Source organism: Neoarius graeffei, chromosome 15 (assembly GCF_027579695.1).
Source record: "Neoarius graeffei isolate fNeoGra1 chromosome 15, fNeoGra1.pri, whole genome shotgun sequence".
Taxonomy (NCBI): Eukaryota; Metazoa; Chordata; class Actinopteri; order Siluriformes; family Ariidae; genus Neoarius; species Neoarius graeffei.
The window spans coordinates 18,856,128-18,878,257 of NC_083583.1; the positions used below are offsets into that span (position 1 = coordinate 18,856,128).

The 22,130-nt window shown below is 41.9% G+C and overlaps 1 protein-coding gene across 1 annotated transcript in view; it reads left to right on the forward strand.

Annotated features, from left to right (window-relative positions):
- The first annotated feature begins 15,075 nt into the window (after positions 1-15,075).
- The window catches only part of vat1l (vesicle amine transport 1-like), an 82,135-nt gene continuing 75,080 nt past the window's right edge, over positions 15,076-22,130 (forward strand). The window contains exons 1-3 of the mRNA XM_060940437.1: positions 15,076-15,317; positions 15,774-15,903; positions 18,234-18,449. Coding sequence (XP_060796420.1) covers positions 15,103-15,317; positions 15,774-15,903; positions 18,234-18,449 — 561 coding nt within the window. The 5' untranslated portion in view covers positions 15,076-15,102. The remainder of the gene's footprint in view (positions 15,318-15,773; positions 15,904-18,233; positions 18,450-22,130) is intronic.

Consider the following 22,130-nt stretch of genomic DNA (forward strand, 5'->3'; position numbering starts at 1 on the left):
AGTTAATTTGAAGGTGAAATTAGAGTCAGGTGTTTTCAATCAATGGGATGACAATCAGGTGTGAGTGGGCACCCTGTTTTATTTAAAGAACAGGGATCTATCAAAGTCTGATCTTCACAACACGTTTGTGGAAGTGTATCATGGCACGAACAAAGGAGATTTCTGAGGACCTCAAAAAAAGCATTGTTGATGCTCATCAGGCTGGAAAAGGTTACAAAACCATCTCTAAAGAGTTTGGACTCCACCAATCCACAGTCAGACAGATTGTGTACAAATGGAGGAAATTCAAGTCCATTGTTACCCTCCCCAGGAGTGGTCGACCAACAAAGATCACTCCAAGAGTAAGGCATGTAATAGTCGGCGAGGTCACAAAGGACCCCGGGGTAACTTCTAAGCAACTGAAGGCCTCTCTCACATTGGCTAATGTTAATGTTCATGAATCCACCACCAGGAGAACACTGAACAACAGTGGTGTGCATGACAGAGTTGCAAGGAGGAAGCCACTGCTCTCCAAAAAGAACATTGCTGCTCATCTACAGTTTGCTAAAGAGCACGTGGACAAGCCAGAAGGCTATTGGAAAAATGTTTTGTGGACGGAGGAGACCAAAATAGAACTTTTGGTTTAAATGAGAAGCGTTATGTTTGGAGAAAGGAAAACACTGCATTCCAGCATAAGAACCTTATCCCATCTGTGAAACATGGTGGTGGTAATGTCATGGTTTGGGCCTGTTTTGCTGCATCTTGGCCAGGACGGCTTGACATCATTGATGGAACAATGAATTCTGAATTATACCAGCGAATTCTAAAGGAAAATGTCAGGACATCTGTCCATGAACTGAATCTCAAGAGAAGGTGGGTCATGCAGCAAGACAACGACCCTAAGCACACAAGTCGTTCTACCAAAGAATGGTTAAAGAAGAATAAAGTTAATGTTTTGGAATGGCCAAGTCAAAATCCTGACCTTAATCCAATCGAAATGTTGTGGAAGGACCTGAAGCGAGCAGTTCATGTGAGGAAACCCACCAACATCCCAGAGTTGAAGCTGTTCTGTATGGAGGAACGGGCTAAAATTCCTCCAAGCCAGTGTGCAGGACTGATCAACAGTTACCGCAAACGTTTAGTTGCAGTTATTGCTGCACAAGGGGGTCACACCAGATACTGAAAGCAAAGGTTCACATACTTTTGCCACTCATAGATATGTAATATTGGATCATTTTCCTCAATAAATAAATGACCAAGTATAATATTTTTGTCTCATTTGTTTAACTGGGTTCTGTTTATCTACTTTTAGGACTTGTGTGAAAATCTGATGATGTTTTAGGTCATATTTATGCAGAAATATAGAAAATTCTAAAGGGTTCACAAACTTTCAAGCACCACTGTACATATCGGCTGCAGAGTGGTTTTGTAGGTGTTTCCCCAGACTTCGACACAGTAAGTCAGATATGGCAAAAATAATGAGTAATATAGAGTATGCAAAGATTTGCAATCAAGAATATGTTTTGTTTTCCACAGAATTGCCGAGCACTTTGCTAGTTTTGCTGGTACGTATCCTACATGAGGTTTCCAGCAGACTTTATGATCCAAAATCACACCAAGAAATTTAATTTCCTGTACCATTTCTATCTTAGTATTGTCTATTATCAATTCTACATTACAATCTATTTTGTGTCTCCCAAACAACATGATCTTTGTTTTGCTTAGATTTAATGATAATTTATTTTTGTCAAACCATAGTTTTAGTTTATTTATTTCAGTTGTGATTGTCTCCAAAGTCTGCTGCAAATTCTCACCAGAACAAAAAATATTGCTGTCGTCTGCAAACAAAACAAATTTCAGTACTTGCGAAATTCTACATATGTCATTGATATATAATATGAATAATTTCGGACCTAATATTGACCCCTGTGGTACCCTGCATGTAATGTTCATGAAATCAGATTTATGGTCACCTATCTGCACAAACTGTTGCCTGTTTCTTAGCTCGACAGCCAGCTCCACCCAACTCCCCTAACACCACACTTTTCTCATCTCATCTCATTATCTGTAGCCGCTTTATCCTGTTCTACAGGGTCGCAGGCAAGCTGGAGCCTATCCCAGCTGACTACGGGCAAAAGGTGGGGTACACCCTGGACAAGTCGCCAGGTCATCACAGGGCTGACACATAGACACAGACAACCATTCACATTCACACCTACGGTCAATTTAGAGTCACCAGTTAACCTAACCTGCATGTCTTCGGACTGTGGGGGAAACCGGAGCACCCAGAGGAAACCCACGCGGACACGGGGAGAACATGCAAACTCCACACAGAAAGGCCCTCGCCACCAACAGGGCTCGAACCCGGACCTTCTTGCTGTGAGGCGACCGCGCTAACCACTACACCACCATGCCGCCCACCACACTTTTCTACTTAATAATGTACTGTGATCAATGGTATCGAATGCTATTTTGAGGTCCACAAATACTCCAATTGCTATTTTCTTATTGTCTACACAGTTTGTGATTTCTTCTATTAGTTCCATTAGTGCCATCGATGTTGATCTGTCCGTTCTGAATCCATACTGTCTGTAAGGAGGTTGTGTTTTTCAATGAATTTGTCCAGTCTATCTGAAAAAAGTTTTTTGAGTATTTTGGAGAATTGGGGGAGTAAAGAAACAGGCCTGTAGTTTGTGAAATGGTGTCTATCTCCGGTTTTAAACGATGCTATCACTTTTGCAATTTTCATTTTGTCTGGAAATGTACCTGATTGAAAAGATAAATTGCAGATGTGGGTGAGTGGTTTCACAATTCCCTCAATAACTGTCTTTACTGTTGACATGTCTATATCATTCCAGTCTGCAGAGGTTTTGTTTTTACATTTTCTTACAATTTGCATAATTTCTTCATCATCAGTTGCAGTTAGAAAAATTGTACTTGGATTTCTGTCCCCCATATCTTCTATGTCCCCACATTGTGTTGTCTCGGGTTCCTTTATTTTTGCCGCTAAATCTGGTCCCACATTTACAAAGAATTGGTTAAAACCATTCACCACATCCTCCATATTATTTATGGTCTTGTCATTTTCAGTGTAGTACTCCGGGCAATTTGTAGTTTTGGATCCATTTCTCACAATGCCATTTAGTACAGTCCGTATACCTTTAATATTGTTTTTATTTTTCTCCACTAATTTATTATAATAGTCTTTCTTACATATCCTTATAATATTAGTTAATTTATTTTTATATTTTTCCTCTGCCTCTATAGTTCAATGCTTTAAGAATTGTCTGTATAATATATTTTTCTTTTTGCAGGCATTTTGTAGCCCCTTGGTGACCCATGGACTATTTGTATATTTATGTATATTACTGTATTTCTTTATAGGACAATTTTTATTATATAGTTCATGAATAGGGGCAGCACGGTGGTGTAGTGGTTAGCACTGTCACCTCACAGCAAGAAGGTCCGGGTTCGAGCCCCGTGGCCGGCGAGGGCCTTTCTGTGTGGAGTTTGCATGTTGTCCACATGGGTTTGCATGTTGTCCGGGTGCTCCGGTTTCCCCCACAGTCCAACGACATGCAGGTTAGGTTAACTCAGTGGTTCCCAAACTTTTTGGCTGGGGACCCCCTTTTGGACTTCAGAATATTTTTGGGACCCCCTGACATCGACCCCCCCCCCCCCCCCCCCCCCACCACCCATTATGCAGTGTGTAGTGTAGTAATAATAACCATAATAATAATAATAATAACCAGACGGATATTAAAGTTGCTATTTTTTATTCACAGAAGAGCATTATCCACAAAAGAGCATTGCACATCATAATAAAACAGAACATTACACAGAACATCAGAATATTTTTTCAGTGACTTGTGTGTGCTTGCTTTTCAGTACAGAGTTTTTCAAATCTTGGTGATAACTGTGAGATCGCCACCCTTAGTTCGTTTTCAATGTTCAACTTTGCCCTGTATTTGGTCTTGATGGAGGCCACTGCAGAAAAGCCCACCTCACAGAGGTAGGATGTGGCAAAAGGGAGGAGTATGGCCACAGCCTTTCCACCCAACAGTGGGTAGTCTTTTTCCACCCCAATCCAAAAGGCAGACAGTGACTTGGCCCTAAACTGCTGTTTGTATCCTATGTCTGAGGTCACATCAATGAACTGTTCCTGTTCAGTAACACTGAGATGAGCAGGTGGCCTTGTATTGAAGGGGTCTGTGATCCATTCATCTCATCTCATCTCATTATCTCTAGCCGCTTTATCCTGTTCTACAGGGTCGCAGGCAAGCTGGAGCCTATCCCAGCTGACTACGGGCGAAAGGCGGGGTACACCCTGGACAAGTCGCCAGGTCATCACAGGGCTGACACATAGACACAGACAACCACTCACACTCACACCTACGGTCAATTTAGAGTCACCAGTTAACCTAACCTGCATGTCTTTGGACTGTGGGGGAAACCGGAGCACCCGGAGGAAACCCACGCGGACACGGGGAGAACATGCAAACTCCACACAGAAAGGCCCTCGCCGGCCCCGGGGCTCGAACCCAGGACCTTCTTGCTGTGAGGCGACAGCGCTAACCACTACACCACCGTGCCGCCCTGATCCATTCATAGTGTGCCAAATCCATAACAGGAAAGTACCTCTGAAAATGTTGTTGGAGGGCAAAAATGTGTGAACGAATGCATGGCATGATTGTGTTGTGACTGTTGGTGTTATGGAGAAATGAATGCAAGTTCTGAAACCAATCTGTTGTTCCGTCCTCAATCATCTTTCCCCACAGTTCCAATTTCCTTGTAAATGACTGCATTTTAGCGACAAGCTGAGGGAGATGGGTGTTGGGTCCTTGCATTTGCAGATTCAGTTCGTTCAGTTTTTGGAAAATGTCACTGAGGTAGGCAACTGTCATCAGGAACCATTCGTCGTTGTAACAGAGTGCCAGTGCATGATTCTCCTCCTCGAGAAAAATCCGTATCTCCTCTCGCAGCTCAAACACCCTGTTCAATACCTTCCCACGTGACAGCCATCGCGCTTCGCTGTGAAACAGAACTGCCGTGTGTTTGGAGCCCATTTCTTCACAGAGAGCAGCAAAGAGTTGAGCTTTAACAGGGCGCGTTTTGATATAATTGACAGTGGCGATTACGTCCGTCATCACCTTGTTCAGTTCGGGACTCAGCTGCTTCGATGCCAATGCTTCTCGCCGAATCATACAGTGGGTTCACTGCACATTGGGGGACACACGCTTTATGAGTGCTTGTAGCCCACTGCGCTTCCCAGCCATAGCCTGAGCCCCGTCCGTACACACTCCAACACAGCACTCCCACTTCAATTTTGCCTCTTGCAAATAAGTGTCAATCACTCGGAACAGTTCATCAGCAGTGGCTCGTGTTTTCACCTCCTTGCAGAATAGCAGATCCTCTCTCATGTCCTCTGTATCAACGAAACGGATGTATGTGATTAATAAACAGTCTCGGTTGCTGTCAGTGGCTTCGTCGACCTGCAGAGCAAACCGGGTGCTTGCACGTACTCGGTCGGTGAGCTGCTCCTCAATGTCGCCAGCGATGTCATGTATGTGTCTTCCAATCGTATTATTTGAGAGGGGGATCGCCCGTAACTTGTTTGCTGTTGCCTCGTCGACCATGGTCCTCACCATTTCAATGGCACAGGGCAGGATCACCTCCTCCGCTTCTGTGTGTGGCTTCTTGCTCTGCGCAAGGAGGTAGGCCACTTTGTAGGAGGCGAGCTGGGCATTGACATTGACAGACGCAACTTTAGTGAAGTTCACCCGTTGTGCCTGAAAGTTCAAAAGTTTCCGCGGAAAGAATTCAACCGGCTTGTCCTTGTGCTCGGGGTGTGCCGTGTCCAGGTGACGCTTCAGCTTGTTTGGGTTTAAACTTTCTGTCGTCAGCACCTTCAGACAGAGAACACACTGCGGTCGTTCCTCACCACCCACCAATGTGCTCGTAAAGCCCATTTCGATGTATGCATCATCATACCGCCTTATCTTTTTCGCTGCCCAAGTGCATGGGAACTCGTCCTGTGCAGCAGCCTTGCGTTTTGTAGGAAGCACACGTAGAAACTTGTCCATGTTGTCATAAAATCGCCGTCCAATGTTTTGTTCTGAATCTCAAAATAGGGACCTGTTTTATACAGTTTGTATTCACAGGAGGAGGGTTTGCTAATAACAACAACAATATCAGAGCAATCCAACAGATTGGCGGTTTAGCATAAATTGAATGGAATTAATATTCAAGGCCGGAGCGCGATTACTGAGTGAAAGGGAGCAATTGAATTCTAATGACCGTGGCAGCTATACACTGAATGAAATTCATATTCATATTATTCAAAACATTCCAATGCCCGTTTTTTTTTCTGTGTTATGCAAACAGTCCCGTCTCTCCGCGACCCCCCTGGAGTCCCTCCGCGACCCCCAAAGGGGTCGCGACCCCCACTTTGGGAACCGCTGGGTTAACTGGTGACTCTAAATTGACCGTAGGTGTGAATGTGGGTGTGAATGGTTGTCTGTGTCTATGTGTCAGCCCTGTGATGACCTGGCGACTTGTCCAGGGTGTACCCCGCCTTTCGCCCGTAGTCAGCTGGGATAGGCTCCAGCTTGCCTGCGACCCTGTAGAACAGGATAAAGCGGCTAGAGATAATGAGATGAGATGAGTTCATTGAATATTATTAAAAATTCCTCATATGCTTTATCAACATCTTTTTCTTTATAAACTACATTCCAGTCCTGTATCATTAAGTCATTTTTTAGTGCAATCATGGTTTCTTCAGTTTTCACTCTTATAATTTTTAGTATCCTTTTTCTTGCTATAATTACAGTAATGTACATTAAAAATAAGTAGGTGGTCACTGATGTCTGTTAATAGTAGTCCACTCTCTGTATTATTTTCCAGGATATTAGTAAATATATTATCTATTAAAGTGGTGCTGTGAGAAGTGATCCTGCTTGGTCTGGTAATAGTTGGATACAGTCCCATACTGAACATTGAATTAATGAACTCTTCTGTCATTTTATGTTTCTTATGATTTAAGAGGTCAATGTTAAAATCACCACAGATGTACATGACCTTCTGTGTTGATTTTATAAACATACTTTCCATCCAGTCTATAAAAACTTCTATGCTTGATCCAGGAGATCTGTATATACAGCTCACCGTTATATTTTTCATTTTTTTACAACATATTTCTACTGTAATACACTCCATCCAATCATCAACAGCTACCGTCATTTTTTTAAAATTAATTTTATATTCCAAACTATTATCAACCTATATTGCCACTCCCCCTCCTCTTTTGTTCTTTCTGTTGATATAATTAAGTTCATACCCGTTTAGCTCAAAATCTGCTCCCATCTCATCATTGATCCAAGTTTCTGATATGGCTATTATATTGAATGGAGTATTGAATTGACTGAGATATTCCTTCATTTTATGGAAATTGTCATACAGACTTCTGGTATTGAAATGAATAATTGATATCTTATTTCCTTCTCTGATCGTTGCATTGTATTGATTTTCAGTGTAATACCGGCAGCTGATATTGATGTTGCTGAAAAGATTATTTTCCGGATAAATATTATTTTCCATATCTTGTGTTTTATGCTCAGGAAAAAAAAAAGTGTCCAGTTCTTGTGTCCAGTGTCCTGTCCTTGTGTCATGATTGTAAGTTGCTTTGATTGGCTCCCTCAGAATTTGTCCAGTTCCCCAATATCTCGGATGACCAGGATCTTGGCCTCTTCTGGAGATCCCTTCAGCTTTATGAATATTTTGCAGTTTTGTGTCCAAATGCTTTGGATTTTCCCCTGTTTCCTCAGGAGTCTCGCCTTTCTTGCAATGTCTGCATTTTTTTTGGTTAAGTGCTCATTTAGAAAAAACATCTGAGCCTTTCAGTTTCCTCCCTTGCTTTAACAGTTGCATTTTATACTTTCTGTTGGCAAATCTTATTATTATAGCTGGTTTGTCTGTGTTGCTTCTCCATGGGAGAGGGTGACATGCTTCGATGTTTGTACTTTTTACCTCTATCCCTTTGGAGTGCAGGAATGCTGTCACCTGTTGCTCCACAGAGTTAGCATCCTCCTCGTTCTGCTCCTCTCCGTCTCCTCTTGCCACTGCTCCAGCATATGACCGGGGTTTAATCTGCAGTCCGGTCACAATGATGTTATTTATCTGGGTGTATTGCTCCAGATCCTCCACTTGGTTCTCGAGAAAGGCGATCCTCTTTGCCTTCTCTGTGTTCTGCAGCCACAGAACTTTGACTTCTTCCACCAGGTCCAGGATGGTCTTCTGCTGCATCCTGACAGCAGAGATTTCATCACCCAGAAAGTCGAGGGATTTTTTGATGTCCTCAATCTCCTCGACCGTAGGAGCTCTCTTCGGGGGCATTGCGTTTGTTGTTGTTACACAGCCCGCAGGTAGCTCTCAGCCCGCTCCCGTGCAGCCTCTCAGCCCGCTCTCACGCAGCCCGCACCATTACACGGTGGTGCGAAGATATGAAGTTTATCTTCTCTTGTTGAAAATCTGTTCACCACTAGAAGATAAACTTCATATCTTCGCGCAACCGTATAATATCCTCTATGGACCCTTTTCACGTGACGTCACGACAAACGCGGCCGCCATTTTGGACGTGTACTACCAGTAGTTTACCACAGCCAACATTGAGGAACGGCAGCAAAGAAAGTTTTTACTTTCAGCAAGACTTCCATCATGCCACTATATTGTTGTGCACCTGGATGTAGTAACCGTCAACAAACAAGGCAAGGTTTATCATTTTATCGGATCCCGACGGAGAAGATGGATAGCGGCCATTAACAGATTGGCAGCCCTCGGCATACCAACGCTTGTGTAGTGACCACTTTGTTGGAGGTAAGACGAATAAAATTAGCCAGAAAAGGCATTACATTGCTGTTAACATTCTGTGGCGGCGAGTGTGTAACCAAATAGGCTAAAATAACCCATTGTAACCTCTTTGTTCTTCTGTAGTAGCTATTGTTGACTAGCTAATGTCAACAAGTAGCTGGTATGTTACTGTAGCAATGTTTACGTTCAGTCATTTGGATGACTGTTAAAACCTTTCAGTCTCAAGTTTTTCCTTTACTGTATTTACTAGTTTACTGTAATTATGATCCGGCAGCTATTTACACCGGATCCAGTATAAATAGCTGCCGGAGCCAACGTCCGAGGTTCCGGAGCGCGCTCCGGCTTGCTCTCCCTCAAATTAAGCAGCGCGCGCCGGCTTGCTCCCGGAGTGCTCCGGCCGAGGTTCCGGAGCACACTCCGGCCGAGGTTGCCCTCAAATTAAGCAGCACGCTCCGGCTTGCTCCGGAGCAAGCCGGAGCGCGCTCCGTAACCTCGGCCGGAACACTCCTGGAGCAAGCCGGAGCGCGCTCCGGAACCTCGGACGTTGGTGTGTATGTGTATGGCGATGGGTTTTTAACGACATAGGTATACAGATCATGTGGGCCGAAGTCAGGTAAAGACGAGGGCTTCGTGTACTTCCGTACGTCAGTGAACAATCCTGGTGGAAGCAGGTAAACGTCGTTCTCTAAGCCTGCTAACCTCAATTTTTGCAAATACCTCTCCCTCTGCTCGCCCTGTAAATGCCCTACGTCGCTGGATAGTGAAGGTGTTTTCTGCATCTCGCTCCTTTTTCTTTTATGTTTTTCGTTTGTCGCCTTCCTCGCATTCAAACTGATTCGAGCCGAAGTCCACTACATGTCCAAAATGGCGGTCGCGTTTACGAAGGTCACGTGACTGAAAAGGGTCTATATATTATAGCCTACACCTGCTTCAAGGATTATTTTACATTGTGTTAACATACAAAGTAAAAAGAAAAAAAAGACATGGCCTCGTATCTTAATGAACTTTTTTTGGAATGAAATGCTAGCAAAAACAATGTTTTATTGAGGTGAAAGATACAGTACAGTAGGACTGCTTGTGAGGAGGCTAACACTTCAACACTTTTCACAACAGGCTTAGCCTAGCTAATAACCTACAACAACAGCTGGTTGTAAACTATTTGTTTTGGTTTCAAGACGTATTTCAAACAAACTTCGAGAAAAGGGAATAAGTTGAAAAATAATCTTTCAGTATCAGCACAGAGAGTCTGTATTCAGGTTCTATATCATTCTTTACAGAAGAAGGAGTTCAGTTTGTATAAAAAATGTATCTGTTCCTTTGTTCAGTAGAGTAAGCTAGCACTTCTGGAAAGTCTGATACTGTATGTTGCAGATGTTCTGAAGTACTTCTTGACAATAGGCTTCTGTGTTTTCTTTTAATTTTCTATTAATATTTTATGTGATGCAGTGGTTAACACTGTCGCCTCGCAACAAGAAGTTTCTGGGTTCGAACCTTATGGCTGATTGGGGCCTTTTTGTGTGGTTGTTTGCATGTTCTCCCCTCACTTTGTTGGAGGAGGTTATATGTTTTCACCTCTGTTTGTTTGTTTGTCTGTTCCCGACGTAAATCAAAAATTAGTGAACAGCTTTTTATGAAATTTTGAGGAAATTTGAGCCATGGGCCAAGGAACAACTGATTATATTTTGATGCAAATCCGGATATGTATGTGGAGCCAGGATTTTTTTTGTCTGTTCCCAACATAACTCAAAATCGTAACTCAAAACCATGTGCCCTGCTAGTTTGTCTCTGTGTTAGATTGGTGACCTGCCCAGGATGTACCCTGCCTCTCGCTCGAAGTGAAGTGGGTTTGGCTCTAGCTTTCCCCACATGAATGCTGATGGATAAGCCCATATGGTCCAATCCCACAGAAGAGCTATTGTAGCACGAAATGCTGAAAAAGTTAATGCTGACACATTTCTGTTTTAGCATTAACTTTTTACCAGCATTAACTTTTTACCAGCATTAACTTTTTCAGCAGTTTGGGCAACACAGTGGTGCAGTGGTTAGCTCTGTTGCCTCACAGCAAGAAAGTTCCGGCAATGTCATCAGCAAAGTCCAGATCTTCAAGTGATCACTTGTAACAAAATATTAGATCTTAGAAAATATGTCACAGTACCACAGTTCTTCTAAACACACCCTAACTGTTCCATTTGATTTCTTTTTTCAGCCTTGATTATGTTTTTTTTTGTCTGAAGAGTGGTCTGTTATATAAAGTATTGCTTTCTTTATTTATACACAAACATTCTTCTTGATCACTTAATTTTTGGTTGAAAAAGTAATGTTTGAAGATCTAAAATGTTTTTTTTGTACTGACTCAATAATGCAGAAGTCAGTATTCATACACTCTCAGAAAATAAAGTTCATTACTGTACCTTTAGGGGTACAGTGGTGCTTGAAAATTTGTGAACCCTTTAAGTCAAGTCAACTTAACTTTATTGTCAAATATACTATACATGCTCGACATACAGCACAGATGAAATTTCAGTCCTCTCTGACCCACGGTGCAAACAGGCAATGCAATAAATAAAAATAAAAATAGAATAATTGAAAAAACAAACTATATAAAAACAGTATAAACACTCTAGATAAGAACTAGACATAGACTAAACACTCAAACAAACAATATAAACAGTATAAACACTAGATAAGAACTAGACAGACTAAACAAACAAACAATATAAACAGTATAAACACTCTAGATAAGAACTAGACATAGACTAAACGCTCATATATACATACACTACCGTTCAAAAGTTTGGGGTCACCCAGACAATTTTGTGTTTTCCATGAAAAGTCACACTTTTATTTACCACCATAAGTTGTAAAATGAATAGAAAATATAGTCAAGACATTTTTCTGGCCATTTTGAGCATTTAATCGACCCCACAAATGTGATGCTCCAGAAACTCAATCTGCTCAAAGGAAGGTCAGTTTTATAGCTTCTCTAAAGAGCTAAACTGTTTTCAGCTGTGCTAACATGATTGTACAAGGGTTTTCTAATCATCCATTAGCCTTCTGAGGCAATGAGCAAACACATTGTACCATTAGAACACTGGAGTGAGAGTTGCTGGAAATGGGCCTCTATACACCTATGGAGATATTGCACCAAAAACCAGACATTTGCAGCTAGAATAGTCATTTACCACATTAGCAATGTATAGAGTGGATTTCTGATTAGTTTAAAGTGATCTTCATTGAAAAGGACAGTGCTTTTCTTTCAAAAATAAGGACATTTCAAAGTGACCCCAAACTTTTGAACGGTAGTGTACACACACACACGTAAATTGGTGCAAATAAACAAACAGTCAAGGGCACTTGAGGTATAGCAGGTAAACATGAAATAAGCAGTATAAACAAACTAGCAGCTGTTAAGGTGAGGTAGTGCGGAATAGTGCAAATGAGCGAGGTAAAGTGAGATGTACGGTCCCTGAGTTCAGTTGTTAATGAACGATGAGATGTATGTATGTGTGTGTTTGGGGGGGGGGAACTGTGAGGATGACATGTCAGATGCTGAAGGGGGGGCAGGGGGCAGAGGGGGGAGGGGGCCCCCCTGCCACAGATTCTGCTCGCAAACCCCCCTGCCCCCCCTTCAGCATCTGACATGTCATCCTCACAGTTTAGAATTTTCTATATTTTTGCATAAATATGACCTAAAACATCATCAGATTTTCACACAAGTCCTAAAAGTAGATAAAGAGAACCCAGTTAAACAAATGAGACAAAAATATTATACTTGGTCATTTATTTGAGGAAAATGATCCAATATTACATATCTGTGAGTGGCAAAAGTATGTGAACCTTTGCTTTCAGTATCTGGTGTGACCCACTTGTGCAGCAATAACTGCAACTAAATGTTTCCGGTAACTGTCAATCAGTCCTGCACACCGGCTTGGAGGAATTTTAGCCCATTCCTCTGTACAGAACAGCTTCAACTCTGGGATGTTGGTGGGTTTCCTCACCTGAACTGTTCACTTCAGGTCCTTCCACAACATTTCGATTGATTAAGGTCAGGACTTTGACTTGGCCATTCCAAAACATTAACTTTATTCTTCTTTAACCATTCTTTGGTAGAGCGACTTGTGTGCTTAGGGTCGTTGTCTTGCTGCATGACCCACCTTCTCTTGAGATTCAGTTCATGGACAGATATCTTGATGTTTTCCTTTAGAATTCGCTGGTATAATTCATTGTTCTATCGATGATGGCAAGCCGTCCTAGCCCAGATGCAGCGAAACAGGCCCAAACCATGATACTACCACCACCACCGTTTCATAGATGGGATAAGGTTCTTATGCTGGAATGCAGTGTTTTCGATTCTCCAAACATAACACTTCTCATTTAAACCAAAAAGTTCTATTTTGGTCTCATCCGTCCACAAAACATTTTTCCAATAGCCTTCTGGCTTGTCCACGTAATCTTTAGCAAACTGCAGACAAGCAGCAGTGTTCTTTTTGGAGAGCAGCGGCTTTCTCCTTGCAACCCTGCTATGCACACCATTGTTGTTCAGTGTTCTCCTGATGGTGGACTCATGAACATTAGCCAATGTGAGAGAGGCCTTCAGTTGCTCAGAAGTTACCCTGGGGTCCTTTGTGACCTCGCCGACTATTACATGCCTTGCTCTTGGAGTGATCTTTGTTGGTCGACCACTCCTGGGGAGGGTAACAATGGTCTTGAATTTCTACACAATCTGTCTGACTGTGGATTGGTGGAGTCCAAACTCTTTAGAGATGGTTTTGTAACCTTTTCCAGCCTGATGAGCATCAACAACACTTTTTCTGAGGTCCTCAGAAATCTCCTTTGTTCGTGCCATGATACACTTCCACAAACATGTGTTGTGAAGATCAGACTTTGATAGATCTTTAAATAAAACAGGGTGCCCACTCACACCTGATTGCCATCCCATTGATTGAAAACACCTGACTCTGATTTCACCTTCCAATTAACTGCTAATCCTAGAGGTTCACATACTTTTGCCAGTCACAGATGTGTAACATTGGATCATTTTCCTCAATAAATAAATGACCAAGTATAATATTGTTTAACTGGGTTCTCTTGATCTACTTTTAGGACTTGTGTGAAAATCTGATGATGTTTTAGGTCATATTTATACAGAAATATAGAAAATTCTAAAGGGTTCACAAACTTTCAAGCACCACTGTAGGTGAGGAATGCCCGAAAGACTTTACTGGAGGAACAAACAGAGACTGGTGGGAATTACGAATACTAATGGAAGATGTTAGATACTGAGGAGCTTTATCATATACATCCATCCATCCATTATCTCATGTCATTCTCATCTCATTATCTCTAGCCGCTTTATCCTGTTCTACAGGGTCGCAGGCAAGCTGGAGCCTATCCCAGCTGACTACGGGCGAAAGGCGGGGTACACCCTGGACAAGTCGCCAGGTCATCACAGGGCTGACATATAGACACAGACAACCATTCACACTCACATTCACACCTACGGTCAATTTAGAGTCACCAGTTAACCTAACCTGCATGTCTTTGGACTGTGGGGGAAACCGGAGCACCCGGAGGAAACCCACGCGGACACGGGGAGAACATGCAAACTCCACACAGAAGGCCCTCGCCGGCCCCGGGGCTCGAACCCGGACCTTCTTGCTGTGAGGCGACAGCGCTAACCACTACACCACCGTGCCGCCCCCATCCATTATCTGTAGCCGCTTATCCTGTCCTACAGGGTTGCAGGCAAGCTGGAGCCTATCCCCGCTGACTATGGGTGAGAGGTGGCCGGGGTACACCCTGGACAAGTCACCAGGTCATCACAGGGCTGACACATAGAGACAAATAACCATTCATACTCAATTTAGAGCCACCAATTAGCCTAACCTTTGGACTGTGGGGGAATGCAGACATGGGGAGAAAAGGCCCTCACCAGCCACTGGGCTCGAACCCAAGACCTTCTTGCTGTGAGGTGACAGTGCTAACCACTACACCACCTGATAGTTATGAGATAATCACTTCATCTCTCAGTGGTTTTAAAAAGACGAACGAGTCGCTGATCAGTTCAGTTTCAGTTGTGTGATTCATTCAACAAAAATGATTCATTCGAAAAGATTCATCCATTCGCCAGCTCTAGTCTACCGTAAATCTCGTAATAGCCCGAGCTGAGTTGGCTCGCTCCTATTGAACAGCAGAGCTAAAGTCGCCCCAGACTTGCTGAAGAAGCACAGTGAGGTGAGGACCGTCTGAGAAACAGAGATGGCGAAGGAAGGAACGGAGACGGCGGAGGAAACCGAGCAGATGATCGAGAAAAACCGAGCTAAAGAGCCGGAGAGCGCCGTTAATGCGCCAGATTCAAAGGAAATGCGCGCTGTGCTGCTTTCAGGTTTTGGGGGTTTAAACAAACTCAAAGTGACCAAGAAAGCCATGCCTGAACCCCAAGAAGGAGAAGTCAAAATTCGGGTTAAAGCATGGTACAGCATGTTTAATCATCTTCTTGTTTGTGGTTTTAAAATGGGTTTGGAGATGTGACAGGGCTGTGCGCTTTAAAGCAACATGTTGCAGTAAAACTACCATAATGAACAGCTGATTAATGATGAATGACATGAGAGCAGAAGAAATGGCATGGCATGGCATGGTTTCTAAATAGTTCTAATAATCCTGAATATTTTCTTTTACAGTCCAGAGGTGTTTGAAATATGCTGATTCATATGAACCATTTCAGTTTTCATAGGCTCCCTTATCCCTTATCCCTTATAAATATCATTAGTCTAGATAAAATGGGCTATATTTACATATAAATGAGTAGATATCCAGAGTGTGCCAAGGATTTCAGGTTAAAGTTATTGCATTGTAGCTGTTAAACACTGTCATCAGCACCATTTTGTCCACCCAAATGATATCAAAAAGACTCATTATGATTTTTACAGCGGCTTGAATTTCCTTGATCTCATGGTACGTCAAGGAAATATTGATAATCCTCCCAAAACCCCTCTCGTTCCTGGATTTGAATGTTCTGGAATAGTGGAAGCTGTGGGAGAAAATACAAAAGGCTTCGAGGTATGTGACATTGCAGACTTTCAGACACACACACACACACACACACACACACACACACACACATATATATATATGAGTGATTCCACGCTTATGGGTACTGAAATGCGGACATGAACTTATTCACCTAAAACCATTTCTTTTTTTACCATCAGGTCACAAAACATGTAATCTTTAATGAATGATGTGTTAAAAGATAACTTTAATTTTCTGAGATGTAATAAAAACCTATTTATATGCCAAAGTCAAGCCTATGAGTTCCAAAATTATGTCTGTTCCATTACTTCTGTTACGATTGTCCATCTCGCGTCTGTTACAAATTAATTACAATCTAGCTATATACCGTGTTAATCTTCTTGAAAGAATGTGTATGTTTATTCTACTACACGTTTATTAATTGTATTTGCTAAAACATCACCTTCCTATGTTTCAAAAAGTAATTCTACATTGTTAAAATTGAGAATATATATGTCCACAACACTTCTGTTACGTTCTGACTTTGGCATATAAATATGTTTTTATTACATCTCAGAAAATTAAAGTTATCTTTTAACATATCATTCATTAAAGATTACATGTTTTGTGACCTGATGGTAAAAAAAAGAAATGGTTTTAGGTGAATTTTTAAAAATAAGTTCATGTCCCCATTTCAGTACCCATAAGCGTGGAATCACTCATATATATATATATATATATATATATATATATATATATATATATATATATATATATATATATGTCGAACTGTAAACCTATAATCTATTGCTAAATGTACTTGACAATGAGAAAATTGTTCTTTAGGTTAAAAGTCTTTGCTGAAACTGATAACATGTGACGTGCTGTATTGCACAGACATATGGTTAAATCTTTAGCTCGTCTCTGTAGCAGAACCATTTGAAGACTCGTAGTAGTGGTTTTTATTTATTTATTTTTTTTAATCGGAGGGATCTCTACATAGGATTTCAAGTCGTAGAACCCTGTTAGGAAGCTTTAGGAACTCTTTACGCTGAGAAAATAAAGTACGTTATTGTACCTTTAGGGGTATAACAGCTCGTCACTGGGAAAGGACCCGCTAAGGTATGTATTTGCGACCGTTATACACTCCTTAGGAACGTTTATATGTACCTTTTTAATCCGAAAAAGGCACACATAGTTACCTCGAGGTCCAATAATGAGCCTTAGGGAGTAGTATGGATTGTACCTTGGGGGACAGAAATGGACTTCGACTATACTCCGATTTCTGACAGCGTTAAGTATTCAAAGAACCCGTGAAGAACCGTGTGTGTTACATATACTGATCCAACTTGCCACTTTATATCAGCGTTAGATGATGATGATGATGATGATGATGATCACCATGATCATTCAGCATCTGTTTTCATTCTTCATAACATCAGTAGTTTATAACGACTGAATATCTGCATCATGTTATCGTTCTACAGAATCCGTTCTCTTCGTCATACATGACGGATATGTGCATAAAATGAAATGTGTGAAATGTAATCAGTGTGAACTAGTGTTGTAAGATTCAAGACCAGTCTCAAGACCACTTTTTGAAGGTCTTGGTCTCGTCTCGGATACAATCGTATTTTTACTCGGTCTTGCCTTGGTCTCGGAAATGGAGGATTCGGGATTTTTTTTTTGAAGACCGGTCGAGAACACAACCGCAGGGATTTCACTAAATTGCCTTTACATTGTTTGATTTATTTGTTAACATTGTCACTATGATTGTATGTAAAATTTGAAAATGTGCTCATTTGAAATTTTTCTTCCTTTTAACGGCGTCGCCCCTCCCCCACCCCCTTCACACCCACTGGTCTGGTCCTGGTCTTGACTCAGTCTCGTCCTGCCTTGGTCTTTGGTCTTGACTTGATCTCAACCCCTCACAGTTTTGGTCTTGATCTGGATGCATTTTGGTCTTGGTCATGACTTGGTCTCGGTTTAGGTGGTCTCGACTACAGCACTAGCCTGAACTAGGGAAACCTTGTCTGATTTGATTACTTTGAAATCACCTACAAATACAACGTTTCTAATAATGCGTACTCTATTGAGGGTGAGAAAGCTTAAACGTTTTACAGTAGTTGAGAACCCTTGAACGTTCTCTGGAGAGAACCCTGTAACAGAAAGAGTTCAATTTAGAACCTTATTTTTTTTTGTTTGGAAGCAAAGTATTTATCCCAAGCACCTGCGAGGAACGTCTTAGAATAGATTAGATTTTAAGCGCTTATGAAAATGAGATTTCACTGACTCACCCCTCCAATTTTTTTTTCTGAATTCCTTCTACATTATTGGAGAAGTGTACATTTTTTTTTTAATTTATGATGTGCTTTCAGATCGGTGACCGGGTCATGGCCTTTACGAACTACAACGCTTGGGCCGAGGTGGTGTGCACGCTGCAGGATTGGGTTTATAAGATACCTGATGAGATGACTTTCCCTGAGGCCGCTGCTTTTTCGATGAACTTTGTGGCTGCGTACATGATGCTGTTTGAAGTGGCCAATCTCCGGGAGGGGATGTCTGTATTAGTTCACTCAGCAGGGGGAGGAGTGGTAAGCCTCTCAGCCTGGGGTTATGGTTATAAGGACAGAGAAACAGCACGAAAATGGGGGGGGGGGAACACTTTAATACTAGGATTTTCTTATTTTAATATTTTAGGCTTATACCATAATTCTTGTCGTGGTTATGGGAACATAGCGTAGCATGAAAAACTTTGAAATAAGAGTGCCCTTATTGGAGCGTTTTGCAGTTCTGCATTATGTAAGCAATAAAAAAAAATGGCCTGAAATGTTTTATTCCTATTATAGCACAGCGATTTGGGAACAATTAAAAATTCCTGTCCATCGAAAAATGACACAGTGTCTTGTAAGAGTATTCATCCCCCTTGGTGTTTGTCCGGTTTTGTCGCATTCCAAGCTGGAATTAAAATGGATTTTTGGGGGGTTAGCACCGTTTGATTTACAAAATATGCCTACCACTTTAAAGGTGAAAATTGTTGTTTTATTGTGACACAAGCAATAATTAAGTTGGAAAAAACAGAAATCTGGAGTGTGCATAGGTATTCACCCCCTTTTGTATGAAACCCCTCAATAAGAGCTGGTCCAACCAATTCACTTCATAAGTCACATAATTAACTGATTAAGACCCACCTGTGTGCAATCAAAGTGTCACATGATTTGTCACATGATGTCTGTATAAATCAACCTGTTCTGGAAGGACCCTGACTCTGCAACACTACTAAGCAAGCAACATGAAAACCAAGCAGCACTCCAAACAGGTCAGAGACAAAGTTGTGGAGAAGTATAGATCAGGGTTGGGTTATAAAAAATATCCCAAACTTTGAATATCCCACAGAGCACCATTAAATCCATTATAGCAAAATAGAAAGAATATGGCACCACTACAAACCTGACAAGAGAAGGCCACCCACCAAAACTCACAGACCGGGCAAGGAGGGCATTAATCAGAGATGCAACAAAGATACCAAAGATAACAGTGAAGGAGCTGCAAAGATCCACAGCGGAGATGGGAGTATCTGTCCATAGGACCACTTTAAGCCATACACTCCACAGAGCAGGGTTTATGGAAGAGTGGCCAGAAAAAAAAAGCCATTTTTAAAAGAAAAAGCCACTAAGAAAGCACATTTGGAGTTTGCTCAACAGCATGTGGCAGACTCCCTGAACACATGGAAGAAGATTCTCTGGTCAGATGAGACTAAAGTTTATCTTTTTGGCCATCATGGCGCAAATGCCATGTGTGGTGCAAAGCCAACACCCTGAGAACACCATTCCTACAATGAAGCATGGTGGTGGCAGCATCATGCTGTGGGGATGTTTTTCATCTGCAGGTACAGGAAAGCTGGTCAGGACTGAAAGAAAGATGGATGGCACTAAATTCAAGGCAATTCTGGAGGAAAACCTGTTTGAGTCGGCCAGAGGTTTGAGATTGGGACGAAGGTTCATGTTCCAGCAGGACAATGACCTGAAACATTGCTCAAGCTACGCTGGAGTGGTTTAAAGGGAAACATTTAAATGTCTTGGAATGGCCTAGTCAAAGCCCAGACCTCGATCCAATTGAGAATCTGTGGCATAACTTGAAGATTGCTGTACACCAACGCAACCTATCTAACTTGAAGGAGTTGGAGCAGTTTTGCCTTGAGGAATGGGCAACAATCCCAGTGGCTAGATGTGCTAAGCTAATAGAGACATACCCCAAGAGACTTGCAACTGTAATTGCAGCAAAAGGTGGCTCTAAAAAGTATTGACTTTTGGGGGGTGAATACCTATGCACACTTTAGATTTGTTTTTTTGTCTTCTTAATTATTGTTTGTGTCACAATAAAACAAAAATTTGCACCTTTTAAAGTGGTAGGCATGTTGTGTAAATCAAATGGTGCTAACCCCCCAAAAATCTATTTTAATTCCAGCTTGTAATGCGACAAAACAGGACAAACACCAAGGGGGGTGAATACTTTTTCAAGACACTGTACCGTTTAATCCACTTGTAGTTCCATTTAGTGTTGTAGAACGTCCATGAAACGACTTACTTTCTGTTATCACTTAAGTTACAGCAGCTTAAAATAGGCGTTTCCTCATACAGTATTCTCTTGAAGTTGATACGTTTTTTAAAAATGTGCCATGTTACAGAGAAAGTCTATGGAGGAAAACTTAAAGCTGCAGCTATGGCTAGGATTGTTACAAAGTGCTGACACTAGAGACTCCTTCCAAAGATGTCGAAGACCTTTAATCCGTTTACTATTCATTTTCTATCCAGTCTGAATCAAGAAATCAACAGCGCTGTCATGTAATTTCATTTATTCTATCCACATTCACTGGATATGAGCAGTTGCGTGCTCTGATTGGCTACTCTACTACTACTAGGATATCAGCTCGTATAACGTGAGTAGAGAAAAATAAAATGGCGGAGCGGTTTACTGAACCAACCGAGGACGAAATAAAAACTCTACTCGAAAACAAAACCCCAAAAAATACACACAAAAAAATCAGCAAAATGTGGAATGAAAGTATTTGATGGGAAGAACAGGGGTGATAGCGTTCCGGCGCCGCACCGGATTTCCGTCGCGCCGTGGCTGGGGGAAAAAAAAAAATCTAGTTCGCCCATTGTCCTGTGTGATTCTGAGATGCGCAGATAGACAGTAAAGGGAATGGAATTCCCTTTACTGTCTATCTGCGCATCTCAGAATGACACAGGACAATGGGCAAACTAGATTTTTTTTTTTCCCCAACCACGGCGCGCCGGAAATCCGTCGCGGCGCACCGGAACGCTATCACCCCTGGAAGAACATATATATTTCAAGAATTATCATTAGGGGTGTTCACACGGCACATATTTGCATCGATGCTGCAAAGATGTATTTTGTTGCGATATATCTTACACCGGTGTAAATTTTGTGGAGCGTTCACACGTCACAAACCTGCTTACTAGAGAGAAGCGTGTTAGCACCGGTGCAGCCCCACTTGCGTTCACACGGCAGTTTTTGCGACCGTGCTATACGATAGTAATAATGCAGAAATGAAATATGCGCATGCGTGAAAATGTACTTCCTTTTCCCGGTTGTCATGGCATCACCAAACGCCGGGAAAACAACGTGGATGAAGACACCAGTGTTGCCAGATACTGCTGACGTTTTCCAGCCCAAAATATGTTCAAATCCACCAAAATGCACTTAAAACCGCCCAATCTGGCAACACTGGAAGACACGCAGTTCTGTTGTTGTTGATATTCGCCATTTTGGAAGCGCAAAATACCAGGATGCAAATTATGCAATGCCTGTATGTAATCAACTCTCCTCACGGGAAGCGAGTCTACCCCTGTAGCGTTCAGACGTCCCATTTTATATCGGTGCTGCCTCGCAAACTAGCATTTACTCCGGAGTAAATTTCTCCCGAGCAGGGTTAGATTTGCACCGGTTTAAGCAGCTTTCAGGGGCTACACTGGTATAACTTTGTACCGTGTGAACGCTCTACCGGGGCAGCCCCGGTGCTACACTGGAGTAAAAGTTGCCGTGTGAACACCCCTATTATCATCATCGCATTTTTTCACAAATTGCACTGGTTTGTGAAAAATGGTTTCTAAGTGGAAATGATTTTGTCGGACGTTTTGTATAATTTTTTTTTTTTATTTATCAAATTTGCAAAAAAATTAAAATGCTCCGTTTCTCAAAATCCAGTGAATGTGGATAGAATAAAACAATTGTTCCACTCAGTCTCGTCG